The 12,542-nt window shown below is 45.6% G+C and overlaps 1 protein-coding gene across 1 annotated transcript in view; it reads left to right on the forward strand.

Annotated features, from left to right (window-relative positions):
• Positions 1–6,253, forward strand: part of LOC141126440 (vomeronasal type-2 receptor 116-like) — a 126,358-nt gene extending 120,105 nt beyond the window's left edge. The window contains exon 6 of the mRNA XM_073612380.1: positions 5,364–6,253. Within this exon, the coding sequence (XP_073468481.1) occupies positions 5,364–6,253 (890 nt within the window). The remainder of the gene's footprint in view (positions 1–5,363) is intronic.
• Positions 6,254–12,542: the final 6,289 nt, after the last annotated feature.

Below are 12,542 nucleotides of genomic sequence, written 5' to 3' on the forward strand. Positions count from 1 at the left end.
GTGGATGGTGTGTGCCGCTTTTTTAATTTGTAGGGCTTCAGCCAATAATTTAAAAAGTATATCATTAATATAAATATAATTATATACACATTGAAATTTTCTATTTGAATTTTTTATTGGAACTTTATTTAGTATTTTCGCTGGATACATTGTGTGTTTTGCACATCATTTTTGAACACTTTTTTATGAACATTCATTGTATACACCCCTTTTTTGATGTGTATAGCTTGCACATGTATTGTGTTATATATTGATCATTCCTATTCTGTTACACATGTGAGCACATTTTTTGTATATGAGTTTATTGGTGGAAAGTTTTATTATTGGTTGGAGACGTTGTCGCACACACAATTATTTTCAGCACCTTTCTCAACCACTTTCTGCTAACTGAGATTTATGCGCAAGATCACATATAATTTAATTATATACTTTCTATTTTATTTAGGTGACTAGTGATCACTATATTGATTTTGCAGCATCTCCACGTTCTTTGTATATATTTTTTATTTTGTATTCATTTCAGATTTATAGTAGCGCAGAGGTCCCATATCTTTATTTTTAGCCAATAATTTGCCCGTTTTATTGCCGAAATTCATAAAATAGTTTTTGGCTAAGCGCATATTTGCATTGCAGTGTTTTTTGTAATTCTTCCAATAGCTCTTCCCTTGCTTTCAAAAGATCAGCATAGCATTTGGTGGCTACTGAAAGTTTGTATTTGTATTCAAGGGAATGTATCCATGCGGACAGTTCCTCGATGCGGGCTTTCCTGAGTTTGTTTCTTCTGGCAGCTATGGATATAAGTTTGCCTCTGATTACGCATTTATGCGCAGCCCAGATGACAGTGGGTGATGTGTCCTCTGAAACTTTTTCCGCAAAGTATTGGGAAAGGCGTTTGGAGATGTTGTGTGTGTTTTCTAGGTCCATCAGAAGGGAGTCATCTAGACGCCAGATGGCCGATTTGATGCGACTCCACGGGAGTGTCAAAGTCATAGTTATTGGATAGTGGTCTGACAGTAGCATGGGTTCAATTGACGCCCCAGTAAGGAAGGTTAGGTCGTTTTGGGAGAGGAAGAAGTAGTCTATTCTGGAATACTTGTTGTGTGGTGGGGAGAAGAAAGTGAGGTCTTTCACATTCGTGTGTAGTGTGCGCCATGTATCGTGAAGAGTTAAGTTGCTGAGTTGGGTTTTTATTGCGCGAAGGGCTCTGTAAGTCATATACGAGGACCCATTAGAAGTGTCTTGGGAGGGTGTCAGGGGAATATTAAAATCTCCTCCTACAATAAGAGTACCCGATTGGAAAGCTGTAAGTTGTTGTAAGGTCTTACGGAAGAAAGACACTTGTTGAGAGTTTGGGGCATAGAGGTTCGCAATGGTGATTGGTCTATTCTGAAGTGTTCCTTTGAGAAAGAGAAATCTACCTTGACTATCACTTTGTACGTCAGTTATCTGGATAGGACAATTTTTTGAGATCAGGATAGATACCCCTTTTGATTTAGCTATATTGTTGGCAGCGTGGTATACCGTTGGAAAGTTATGGTTGTGGAGCTTAGTTATATTGTCAAATCTGAAGTGAGTTTCCTGTATCAGGGCGATGTGCGCTTTGGTTAGTTGTGATCTTTTCTCAGGTGTATTGAGCACTCGGATATTCAGTGAGTATAATTCAAGTTTCAAGGAAGTGGGAGCAGGTTTTTGGCTTTTTTAAGGAAGGGTTGGTGTTGTCCGCCATAGTGGGGGGGTGGGGATAGTGGGGTAAGTGTATCAGAGAGGTACGTGTAGCCTAATGGATTGGAAGACAGTATGTTAAATACTGCCTTTAGGGGGAGATCACTTAGGGGAGATGGACTCGTCTAACCTCCTCAAATTGGAGGTCGGATTGGGGAAGTACAGAGCGCAGGTGGCGAGTGCATGCCTGTCGGAATGCCCGCACCGCGGTACGCCGCTGTTTGGGGGTTGACCCAGACCACACTACAAAGAGTGTTCGGTGACTGGCTAGGTGGCCTGTCGCCACAGGGTGTTCAGTAGAGTAAGGAGGAGGTATCACTCACTATAGTTTGTTGTGATAGGGAGTGCTTATTGTGTTACAGTGTAGACGGATGGGGGAGGTATGTCGAATATATACTATTTCCATGTAGGGTATCGGCTCAGTAATAGTGACATTTTGTCAATTCTGTGATAGTGTAATAGTGTACATTCCTGCAATGAGGTCCCCATTGGATTTGCAATGGGGAGTCCATGTCAAGGGTTAAGAGACTTAACAGTATAGAGGTTGAAGACCTATTATCTATGGTGAAAATATTATGAAATTAATCAGAAGCACACCTTAGTTAAGCATGTCTGATACCTACTAGAAAAGTCTTTTAATCAGATGAGCAGAGTTCAGTGACTTGCTTGCAGAACTCTTCAGCGCATATAATCTGTGCTTAGCAGCATCTGGAGGGTGACGTGAATATAGAGCCTTGTAATCGCACAGCAGCTTTCCGGGGAGTCATTCATCGCTTGTCTGTGAGAAGAAGGAGATTATCAGTGTCCGGTTGAGAGTGCAGTATGACAGCGCAGCTAAGCTGATGATCACTTGTCTGTGTAGGAGGTAGCGTCTGGATGGAGTCCTTGTGGATCGGATATACAGTGCCACCAGTGTATTAAAGTGGTCTATTCCAGGAGTATTTTTTAGCTGTGGGGACAGAGATCCAGCATGAGTGAGTGTCTTATAGCTCTCAGTTGTGGTTGGTGTGCGGCTTTCAAAGTATCCTGTCATTCGTTGCCGGATTCAGAGCAGGCACTGACACATAGAAGGCACACCACTTACTGGACATCCACAGGACACATCCACTTTGGGACGTCTGGATATTTATCCGCCCGTTATGTAGCCCACACTAAAAGCTCTAACGATCATCCATCCCATGCAGCTATGCATAACATCCATTGATGCTGGAAACACAGTACACTTATAGCTCTTCCATCATTATGGTCTGGCGTCCACAAAATATTCTACTTGATCTAATTGCCTTTCGTGCTCTTTGAATATAGAATCATTCCATTGGAATTCATACATATGTAAATATACTCAACTCTCAAACCCCTGATGAAGGTATCAGAATACTGGAAATGCGTCGGGTATCAGGGTACACCACCCCTTGGAGAGTACATATGATATGATGATCTGTATTTGTGCATTTTCTGTTTTGTTTCTTTATATAATGCATTTATGTATTGTGTAGACGCTTTCACGTCTTTTTATCGTATATCATTAAAAACATTTTTTATCATAGAGTTGGTGGTCTGTCAAAGTCCCATTTAGGGGGTATTTTTTCTTGTTCCAGAGCAGGAAGTGAGCTGGAGTGTGTTCTTCTCCAATCAGGCGCTGCTTGGATGCTGTAGTGTGTTATGGGAGTTGTAGTACTGGTCTGTATGCACAGGTTCTGAGATATCCAAGCGTTAGGCAGTCTCTCGGTAGGTGGAGTGGACTGTATGCTGAGTCAATGCTGAACAAAATGATTACACTGGCAGCGTGCACTGACAACATTTAGTTTGTTGTGGAAAAACTTTGATATGAAAAAACATAGAGCAAAGAACTGTCACAAGACTGAAAAACTGTCTAACTGGCTAGGGTGTAAACCAGAGGATGAGAAAGAACTTGGCAAAGTCATATTTTAGGTAACTGTAGCAGATTATGACTGTGTGTGAAGAGGCATCCGACTGGGAATTAACGATCCCTCCAGACTCTCCTGGAGCTGGGTGGAATGGTGGGACTCAGGTCTCTTTGCGGGTAACGTGACCCTGTGTGATGCCTGGATCCTGAGGGGGACCGTCTCCTACGGTACCTGGTATCTTGAGCTTCCATCAGTTCTTCTTGTTGTTTCTCCATCCTGCTAACGGTGTGATGGAAGTTAGCATACCAGTTAGGGACTTCCACAAGCTGGATGCCTAAAGTGTCGCAGAAGAGGAGCATTGTGCGACCTTATATGTTGGCAGATAGGCAGAAAGGGAATTTCCATTTGTAGTGTATTCCTTTACTTCGCAAGACGTCCAGCAGGGGCTTCAGATCTCTGCGATGCTGCAGAGTGATGCCTGAAAGGTCCTGGTATATCTGGATGTTTGCTGTTTCTTATGTGAGGTGGGGTCTGCTTCTCGCCTGACGTAGAATGTCCTCTTTAAGCTTGTAATCTATCAGGCAACAGACAATATCTCTGGGGGGATCTGTGCCTCTGCCCCTAGGTCTCAAGGCTCGGTGGATTCACTTTAGGGTTTATGACAGATTGAGGTGGTCTGTGCAACAAATCATTAAAGAGTTTAGTGACTGCCGTGGGGATCTGATCTCCTTCAATGGATTCCAGCATACCTCTGATCCGCAGGTTATGTCATCTTCCCCTATTGTCTAGGTCCTCCATGTGGTGCTGCATATCCCTTAGCTGGAGAGTGTGGGAGTCTATCTTTCTTGTGGCCCGGCGGATGACCGTATCTTGCCTCTCTGTCACTCTCTCTACCACATGCACTCTGTCTGCCAAGGCATGTATGTCCAAACGGAGCTCTGAGATAGCCGCTGAGAGGGTTTCTTTGATATCTGTGGCAATGGTTCGCAGGTCCTGGATACTCAGGTGGGGTTGAGGAGGGATATCCATCCCTTCATGGTTAGCTGTGGCTAGCTGGGCAGGGGCAGGAGGTGCGCCTGTCAGTGAAGATCCAGTCAGAGGCAGAGAGGGTGCCTGCGATTGTCCCTGTGAGTGTCTGTGGCGGGAAGGGGCCATATTATCTCTGTGGGCCCGGAACATCTCCGGTATATTCTGGCTCAGGTTTCCATTCTGTGCGCGGGGAGAGCGGGATCGGGATGCCGACGATTGCCTGGAAGCGGTCCCCATGTCGTGTGTGAGGTTCAGGGAGAGAATACCTCCGTTAGCTGGGAGAATTTCCTGTGGCAACGGGAGCTCTGTACTCAAGCGTCCATCTTCGAGCAAGGTCAAGCCACGCCCCGTGTTTCTGTTGTGTTTAACCCCTTCAATACCGGACACTTCACCCCCTTCCTGTCCAGGGCAATTTTCAGCTTTCAGCACACTCACATTTTGAATGACAATTACTCAGACACATTTCTCTTTGTTTCTGTTATAAAATTTTGCAAATAAATAATCTTTTTTCATATATTTAGGCCAAAATGTATTCTGTTCCATTTCTCTGGTGAAAATACCCTAAATCAGTGTATATTATTTGTGTGAAAGTTATAGAGTCTACAGACTATGGGGTATATTGTATATGTGAAAATCGATCAATCCTGATGTAGTGACGGCCAATCTCATTTCGTGAGGCCCTAAAATGTACTGATTGAAACTCTGACCCCTATGTTCATTGTGTTTGTATTGTTCTTCTTGCAGACAGTGAAAACTGCATGAAATGTCCTGATGAAGAATGGCCAAATGAGAAGAAGGATCGATGTGTTCCAAGACTGGTGGAATTTCTTTCCTACACTGACACCATTGTTGTAGTATTTTCGGCTGTCTCCATCCTCTGTTGTCTTCTGACTGGTTTAATATTGAGGATATTTATACATTACCAGGACACCCCCATTGTTAAAGCTAATAACCGGAACCTGAGCTATCTTCTCCTGGTCTCCATCATGCTGAGCTTCCTCTGTGTCTTCTTGTTCCTCGGCCATCCAGTAGATGTGACCTGCATGCTCCGTGTCACCTCTTTTGGTGTCATCTTCTCAGTTGCTGTCTCTTCTCTTCTTGCCAAAAGTATCATGGTGTGTATTGCTTTTAAAGCCACAAAACCTGGGAGTCCCTGGAGGAAATGGATGGGAGCCAAACTACCCACTTTTATCATTTGTGTCTTATCACTGGTGCAAGTCATAATCTGTGTCACTTGGTTGTCTATTTCTCCTCCCTTCCAGGATCGGGACACTCACTCTTATCAGGGGAAGGTCATCATTCAGTGTAATGAGGGTTCAGTTATTGGCTTCTACTCTGTCCTGGGATATATGGGGCTTCTGGCAGCTGTGAGTTTCATTATCGCTTTTTTAGCCAGGACATTACCGGACAGTTTTAATGAGGCCAAGTACATCACCTTCAGCATGCTGGTATTCTGCAGTGTCTGGATTGCCATGATCCCGGCCTATCTGAGTACCAGAGGAAAATACATGGTGGCTGTGGAGGTTTTTGCTCTAATAGCCTCAAGTTCTGGACTTCTTGGTTGTATATTTTTCCCAAAATGTCACATAATTCTGTTCAGACCTGACCTGAATACAAAAACATTTATCCACTAATAAGTATGGAGCAACGCTGGGTTACCAGTAGTTATAGCATTATCTCTATTATTGTTAATTGTAGTATTTTGTTAATGTATTGAGAATGAACATTATTAAATCTGAACATTTCATACTTACCTCTTAGGTGGACGGTGGGTTTAATTTTTGTTCTGCACACTGCTGGTATCAGGCATGTTGGGTTTGTTGGAATCCTTGTCTCCTGCGGAGTGTAGTGGTTCCTCCCACCAGCCGTTATATCATTAGAGAATAGTGTGGTCACTTAGTGAGGAGGAACCACAGTGACCAGAGGGGGAGAAAGTATCCAAAACACCCTAAAGTGTCAGATACCCGAGATACCCATCACCCATCGCTCTTCAAGAGAGGAAAGATGTCACCCGCCGCCTTCCAGAAAGATAAATAATGATGCCATTTTAGTTGCAGGATCAAATATCTATGTAGATGTATCTGTCTATATTAATAAATATATTTTGATTGGTGAATTCTAAAATGATTATTAATATTAGTTAAAGTTGATGAGAGCACGTTCTCAGGAATTTCACATTTTAAGTGATAGGTTGACTTCATTTTAAAGAACTTTTATGTTATAGGATCTAATCAGGGCTTTTTTTTCTCACAGATTAGGTGCAGGAACTCCCATCTCCCAAGTCACCCCTTGTCTCTGCCCCCTACCCACCTCCAAGCACAATCCCTTGTCTCCGCCCCCTACTCACCTCCAAGTACTATCCTTTGTCTCCACCTTCAAGCACCATCACTTGTCTCCACCCCCTACCCACCTTCAAGCACCATCCCTTGTCTCCACCCCTACCCACCTCCAAGCACCATCCCTTGTCTCCACCCCTACCCACCTCCAAGCACCATCCCTTGTCTCCACCCCTACCCACCTCCAAGCACCATCCCTTGTCTCCACCCCCTACCCACCTCCAAGCACCATCCCTTGTCTCCACCCCTACCCACCTCCAAGCACCATCCCTTGTCTCCACCCCTACCCACCTCCAAGCACCATCCCTTGTCTCCACCCCCTACCCACCTCCAAGCACCATCCCTTGTGTCCACCCACTGCCCACCTCCAAGGACTTTACCTTGTCTCCACCCCCTACCCATCTCCCAGTACCACCATTAAAAAAAAAAAAAGAACCAAGTATCATTTTGTGGTGCTAAGTATTCTGTATAGAATTTGGTAATTATAATAAGAAAAGCAGTAAAATGGATCCCAGCCAGCAACAATAGCCCCCAAAATAGATCCCCTGCAATAATAGACACCCCCAACTATAATAGATCCCCCTCAAGCAACAATAGACTGCTTGCAACAAAATACCGCCTCACAACAACGAACCCCCCAGCAGCCAGCATTAATAAGACCTTCCAGCAGCCAGCAACAATGGATCCCTCCTCAACAGTAGATCGCTCCCAGCAACATTTGACCACTAGCAACATAACATCCACTCAGCAACAATAGACCCTCCCTGGAAATAAATCCCCTCAGCAAAAATAGACCTTCCAGCAGCCAGCAACAATGAACCCCTTCTCAAAAGTAGATCGCTCCCAGCAATAATTGACCACCAGCAACATAACCGAACCCCAGCAACTATAGACCCCTCCCTCAAAAATTAATCCCCCAGCAACAACAGATCCCCCAGCAGCCAGCACCAATAGACCCTAATAGATTGCCCCCAGCAACAATAGACTGCTTGCAACAAAATACCACCTCACAACAACAGAACCCCCAGCAGCCAGCATTAATAGACCTTCAAGCAGCCAGCAACAATAGACCCCTCCTCAACAGATCGCTCCCAGCAACATTTGACCACCAGCAACATAAGACCCACCAGCAAGAATAGACTCCTACCTGAACAATAAACCCCCATATCAACAATAGACCTGTCCCTCAACAATAAATCCCCCCAGCAACAATTGATCTCCCAGCTGCCAGCATTAATAGACCTTCCAGCAGCCAGCAATAATAGACTCCTCCTCAACAGTAGATCGCTTCCAGCAACATTTTACCACCATCAACATAAGAACCCCTAGCAACAATAGACCCGTCCCTCAGCAATAAATACCCCCAGCAACAAAATAATCCCCAGCAGCCAGCAACAATATATCCCCAGCAGCCAGCATTAATAGACCTTAATAGATCCCCCCAGCAACAACAGACTGCTTGAAATAAAATACCGCCTCCCAACAACAGTCCCCCAGCAGCCAGCATTAATAGACCTTCCAGCAGCCAGCAAAAAATAGACCCCTCCTCAACAGTAGATCGCTCCCAGCAACATTTTACCACCAGCAGCATAAGATCCCCCCAGCAACAATAGACCCATCCCTCAAAAATAAATCCCCCAGCAACAATAGACCTCCCAGCAGCCAGCAACAATGAACCCCTCCTTAACAGTAGATCGCTCCCAGCAACAATTAACCACCAGCAACATAAGACAACCCCAGCAACTATAGACCCCTCAACAATAAATCCCCCCAGCAACAATAGATCCCCCAGCAGTAGGGATGAGCCGAACACCCCCCTGTTTGGTTCGCCCCAGAACATGCGAACAGGCAAAATAATTGTTCGAACACGCAAACATCGATAAAGTCTATGGGACACGAACATGAATAATCAAAAGTGCTAATTTTAAAGGCTTATATTCATGGTATTGTCATAAAAAGTGTTTGGGGACCTGGGTCCTGCCCCAGGGGACATGTATCAATGCAAAAAAAAGTTTTAGGCATTTTTTCAGGAGCAGTGATTTTAATAATGCTTAAAGTCAAACAATAAAAGTGTAATATCCCTTTAAATTTCGTACCTGGGGGGTGTCTATAGTATGCCTGTAAAGGGGCGCATGTTTCCCGTGTTTAGAACAGTCTGACAGCAAAATGACATTTCAAAGGAAAAAAAGTCATTTAAAACTACTCGCGGCTATTAATGAATTGCCGGTCCGACAATACACATAAAAGTTCATTCATAAAAGCGACATGGGAATTCCCCACAGGGGAACCCCAAACCAAAAAAAAAAAATGACGTAGGGGGGTCCCCCTAAATTCCATATCAGACCCTTCAGGTCTGGTATGGATATTAAGGGGAACCCCGGCCAAAATTAAAAAAAAAACAGTGTGGGGTCCCCCTCAAAATCTATACCAGACCCTTATCCGAGCATGCAACCTGGCAGGCCGCAGGAAAAGAGGGGGGGACGAGAGAGCGCCCCCCTCCTGAACTGTACCAGGCCACATGCCCTCAACATTGGGAGGGTGCTTTGGGGTAGCCCCCCAAAACACCTTGTCCCCATGTTGATGAGGACAAGGGCCTCATCCCCACAACCCTGGCCGGTGGTTGTGGGGGTCTGCGGGCGGGGGGCTTATCAGAATCTGGAAGCCCCCTTTAACAAGGGGACCCCCAGATCCCGGCCCTCCCTCCTGTGTGAAATGGTAAGGGTACCCCTACCATTTCACTAAAAAACTGTCAAAAATGTTAAAAATGACAAGAGACAGTTTTTGACAATTCCTTTATTTAAATGCTTCTTCTTTCTTCTTTATTCTATCTTCTATCTTCCTTCGGTTTCTTCCTCCATCTTCTTCTCTTCTTCACAACACCAGACCTCCCCGGCAGCCAGCATTAATAGACCCTTCAGCAGCCAGCAACAATAGACCCCTCCCTCAACAGTAGATCCCTCCCAGCAACAATTGACCACCAGCAACATAAGAACCCCCAAGCATCAATAGACCCCTCCCTCTGCAGCAGCTGGCATCATTGGACTCTTCAGCACACCCCACTATCCCCTGTCACTACATACAGTCAGGGCTGGAGGTGCTGGAACTGCGCTCCCCCCACGCTCCTGCTGAAAAAAAGCCCTAAAAGTATTTTTCCTTGTATAAAATTCTGTGAAAACTGCTGCCACAAGGGAGAGTTCAGCTTTCACATTCAATGCTGCAGAGACACTCAGAGGTTATATTCTGAAGAAGTCATTAAACATCAGAATTACAACAACTAAGGAGTTCAATGCACTTTTCACTGGAGGGTCTTATATATAAGGACCCTGTAAGGAGGTATGTGTGCAAGCTCTAAGATCTCCTGGTCAGACGTGTCAAAAGACAAAGCTTGAAGGAGAAGTACGGGTGAAGCTCGTTTGATTGTTCTTCTTCTGTGGATCCCAGGAGTGTAGTCCGTTCTGCACCCCTGTGACCTGTTTTCAGTAGACAGCAGGCTGAAGTCTGTTGTCTGATGTCACAGAGCCAGTCCAGGCTCGGGCAAGAACATTCCCATATGGTCGGGATCCACCCACATGCCTGAACCGGCACCTGGCTCAGGCTCTCGGCGGTCGCTCCGACTCCCTCCACCCCCACAGCCCAGCGCTCCAGTGAGTGTGGGGGGGCAGAGCAGAGAGCCGGTGACTGACATTTACCAGCTCTCTGCTCTAGGAGTGTCTGAGAACTGAGCGATCAGCAGGCGTTTGATCGCTCGGTTCTCAGCCTTAGAGCTGGCAGGGGAAAGGTGTAGCATCGAAACAATGCTGCATTCACTTAGGTAAGTATCATTCTTTAAAAAAATAATTAAAAATCCTTTACTTCTCTTTTAAGGGTAGATTTACACATGTGTCTAAATCTCCCTTGCCCCAGAAGCTCGATCCACGCTCGGATCGCACTCCAGAAGCTACTGACAGGCGGTGATGAAGTGATGGGACACCTTCTCACCCACCGCCTGTTTTAACCTCATTTTTTCCGGCAAACTCGCTGCAACCACATGCATTGTACACAGTCGCAGTGCTTCCCCATTGACTTGAATGTGTAGTGTCTGGTGGGCTTCCTGCTTGACGATCGATACAAGTCAGGTCAACATTGTCGCCTGTGCAAAGTGAAGCATCACACCCACACCATGTAAACACCTCGGTCTCCTGCCTGGTGCATTTTTGCAACCCTCCAACCGCAAATCTAAATGAGGCCAAAGAGATTAAAGGGGTTCTAAAGTCAGAGGGTTTTTTTTTATCTTAATGCATTCTAGGCAGCAGCCCCCCTCAGCCCCCCCACAACACTTACCTGAGTCCCATCTCAATCCATGAATGTTGCAGGAGTGCCTCGGCTGTCGGGGAATATGCCTCCTGATTGGCTGAGATACAGCAGCAGGCACCATTGGCTCTCGCTGCTGTCAATCAAAGTCAGTGAGCCAATGATGAAAGAGAGGGGGCGGGGCAGAGCCTCAACTCCATGTCTGAATGGACACACAGATCAGCAGCTCGGCTCGGGTGTCCCCATAGCAAGCTGCCTGGAGGGAGGGGCACTCGGCAGGAGGGAGGGGCCAGGATCACAGGGGAGGGAACTGACAAGAGGAGGATCCGGGCCGCTCTGTGCAAAACTATTTAACAGAGCAGGTAAGTAGAACATGTTTAATATTTTTAACCCCCCCCCAAAAACAAGACTTTAATATCACTTTAAGAAGTAATGATCTCCCCCGTCCCTTCCCATAAGATGTCAAATCATACTCACTGAAAGCAGATTATATTCTATAATATAAAAAAATGAAAAAAGGAAGAGGTTCAAATTCTGCTAATGCTATGGCCACATCCCTGATAGGTAGAGAGGAAGGAGATCCCCTCACATTGGGACAGAAAAGTTGTATATAAAGAGTATTTTATTGGTATTAAAAAATAATTATTATATTAGAGCATTGATTGCTGATTGTTAAAGCGGAGTTCCCCCCAAAAGTGGAATTTCCGCTTTAAGCACTCCTCGCCCCCTTACATGCCCCCTTTGGCATGTCATTTTTTTGGGGGGGTGGGTGTTTGGTTTTGAGTGGGACTTCCTGTCCCACTTTCTGCTTCCACCTACGGGCCGCATAGGCGACTCCTCCTCTCCCCCTAGGAGGCCCCTCCCTCCTGGCAATCTTCTGGGACATGTGAGCGGTCCAAGAAGATTGCCTGTCCACTGGGAGAGCGCAGCAACACTCACGCATTCGCAGTGCACATTCGGCTGTGAAGCCACAAGCTGTCACCACCAGGTGCCCAGAGTTTCAATGGAGGCTCCATGGAGAGGAGGGGGAGGGGAGCGAGGCTCTGTGCGGCCACATCGCTGGACCGTGGAACAGGTAAGTGTCTGTTTATTAAAAGTCAGCAGTTTTGTAGCTGCTGACTTTTAATAAATAGAAAAAGCCTGGAACTCCGCTTTAATAACATAACACAATGAGAGCAAAGAAGGAATTCCTTTCTGCCGTCATCGTGTTATGTTATTACCAATCAGCAATGAATACTCTAACCACTTGCCAACCGTCTCACGCCGATATATGCTGGCAGAAGGGCTTTGCTGGGCA

The sequence above is a fragment of the Aquarana catesbeiana genome, linkage group LG02, assembly GCF_042186555.1.
Source record: "Aquarana catesbeiana isolate 2022-GZ linkage group LG02, ASM4218655v1, whole genome shotgun sequence".
Taxonomy (NCBI): Eukaryota; Metazoa; Chordata; class Amphibia; order Anura; family Ranidae; genus Aquarana; species Aquarana catesbeiana.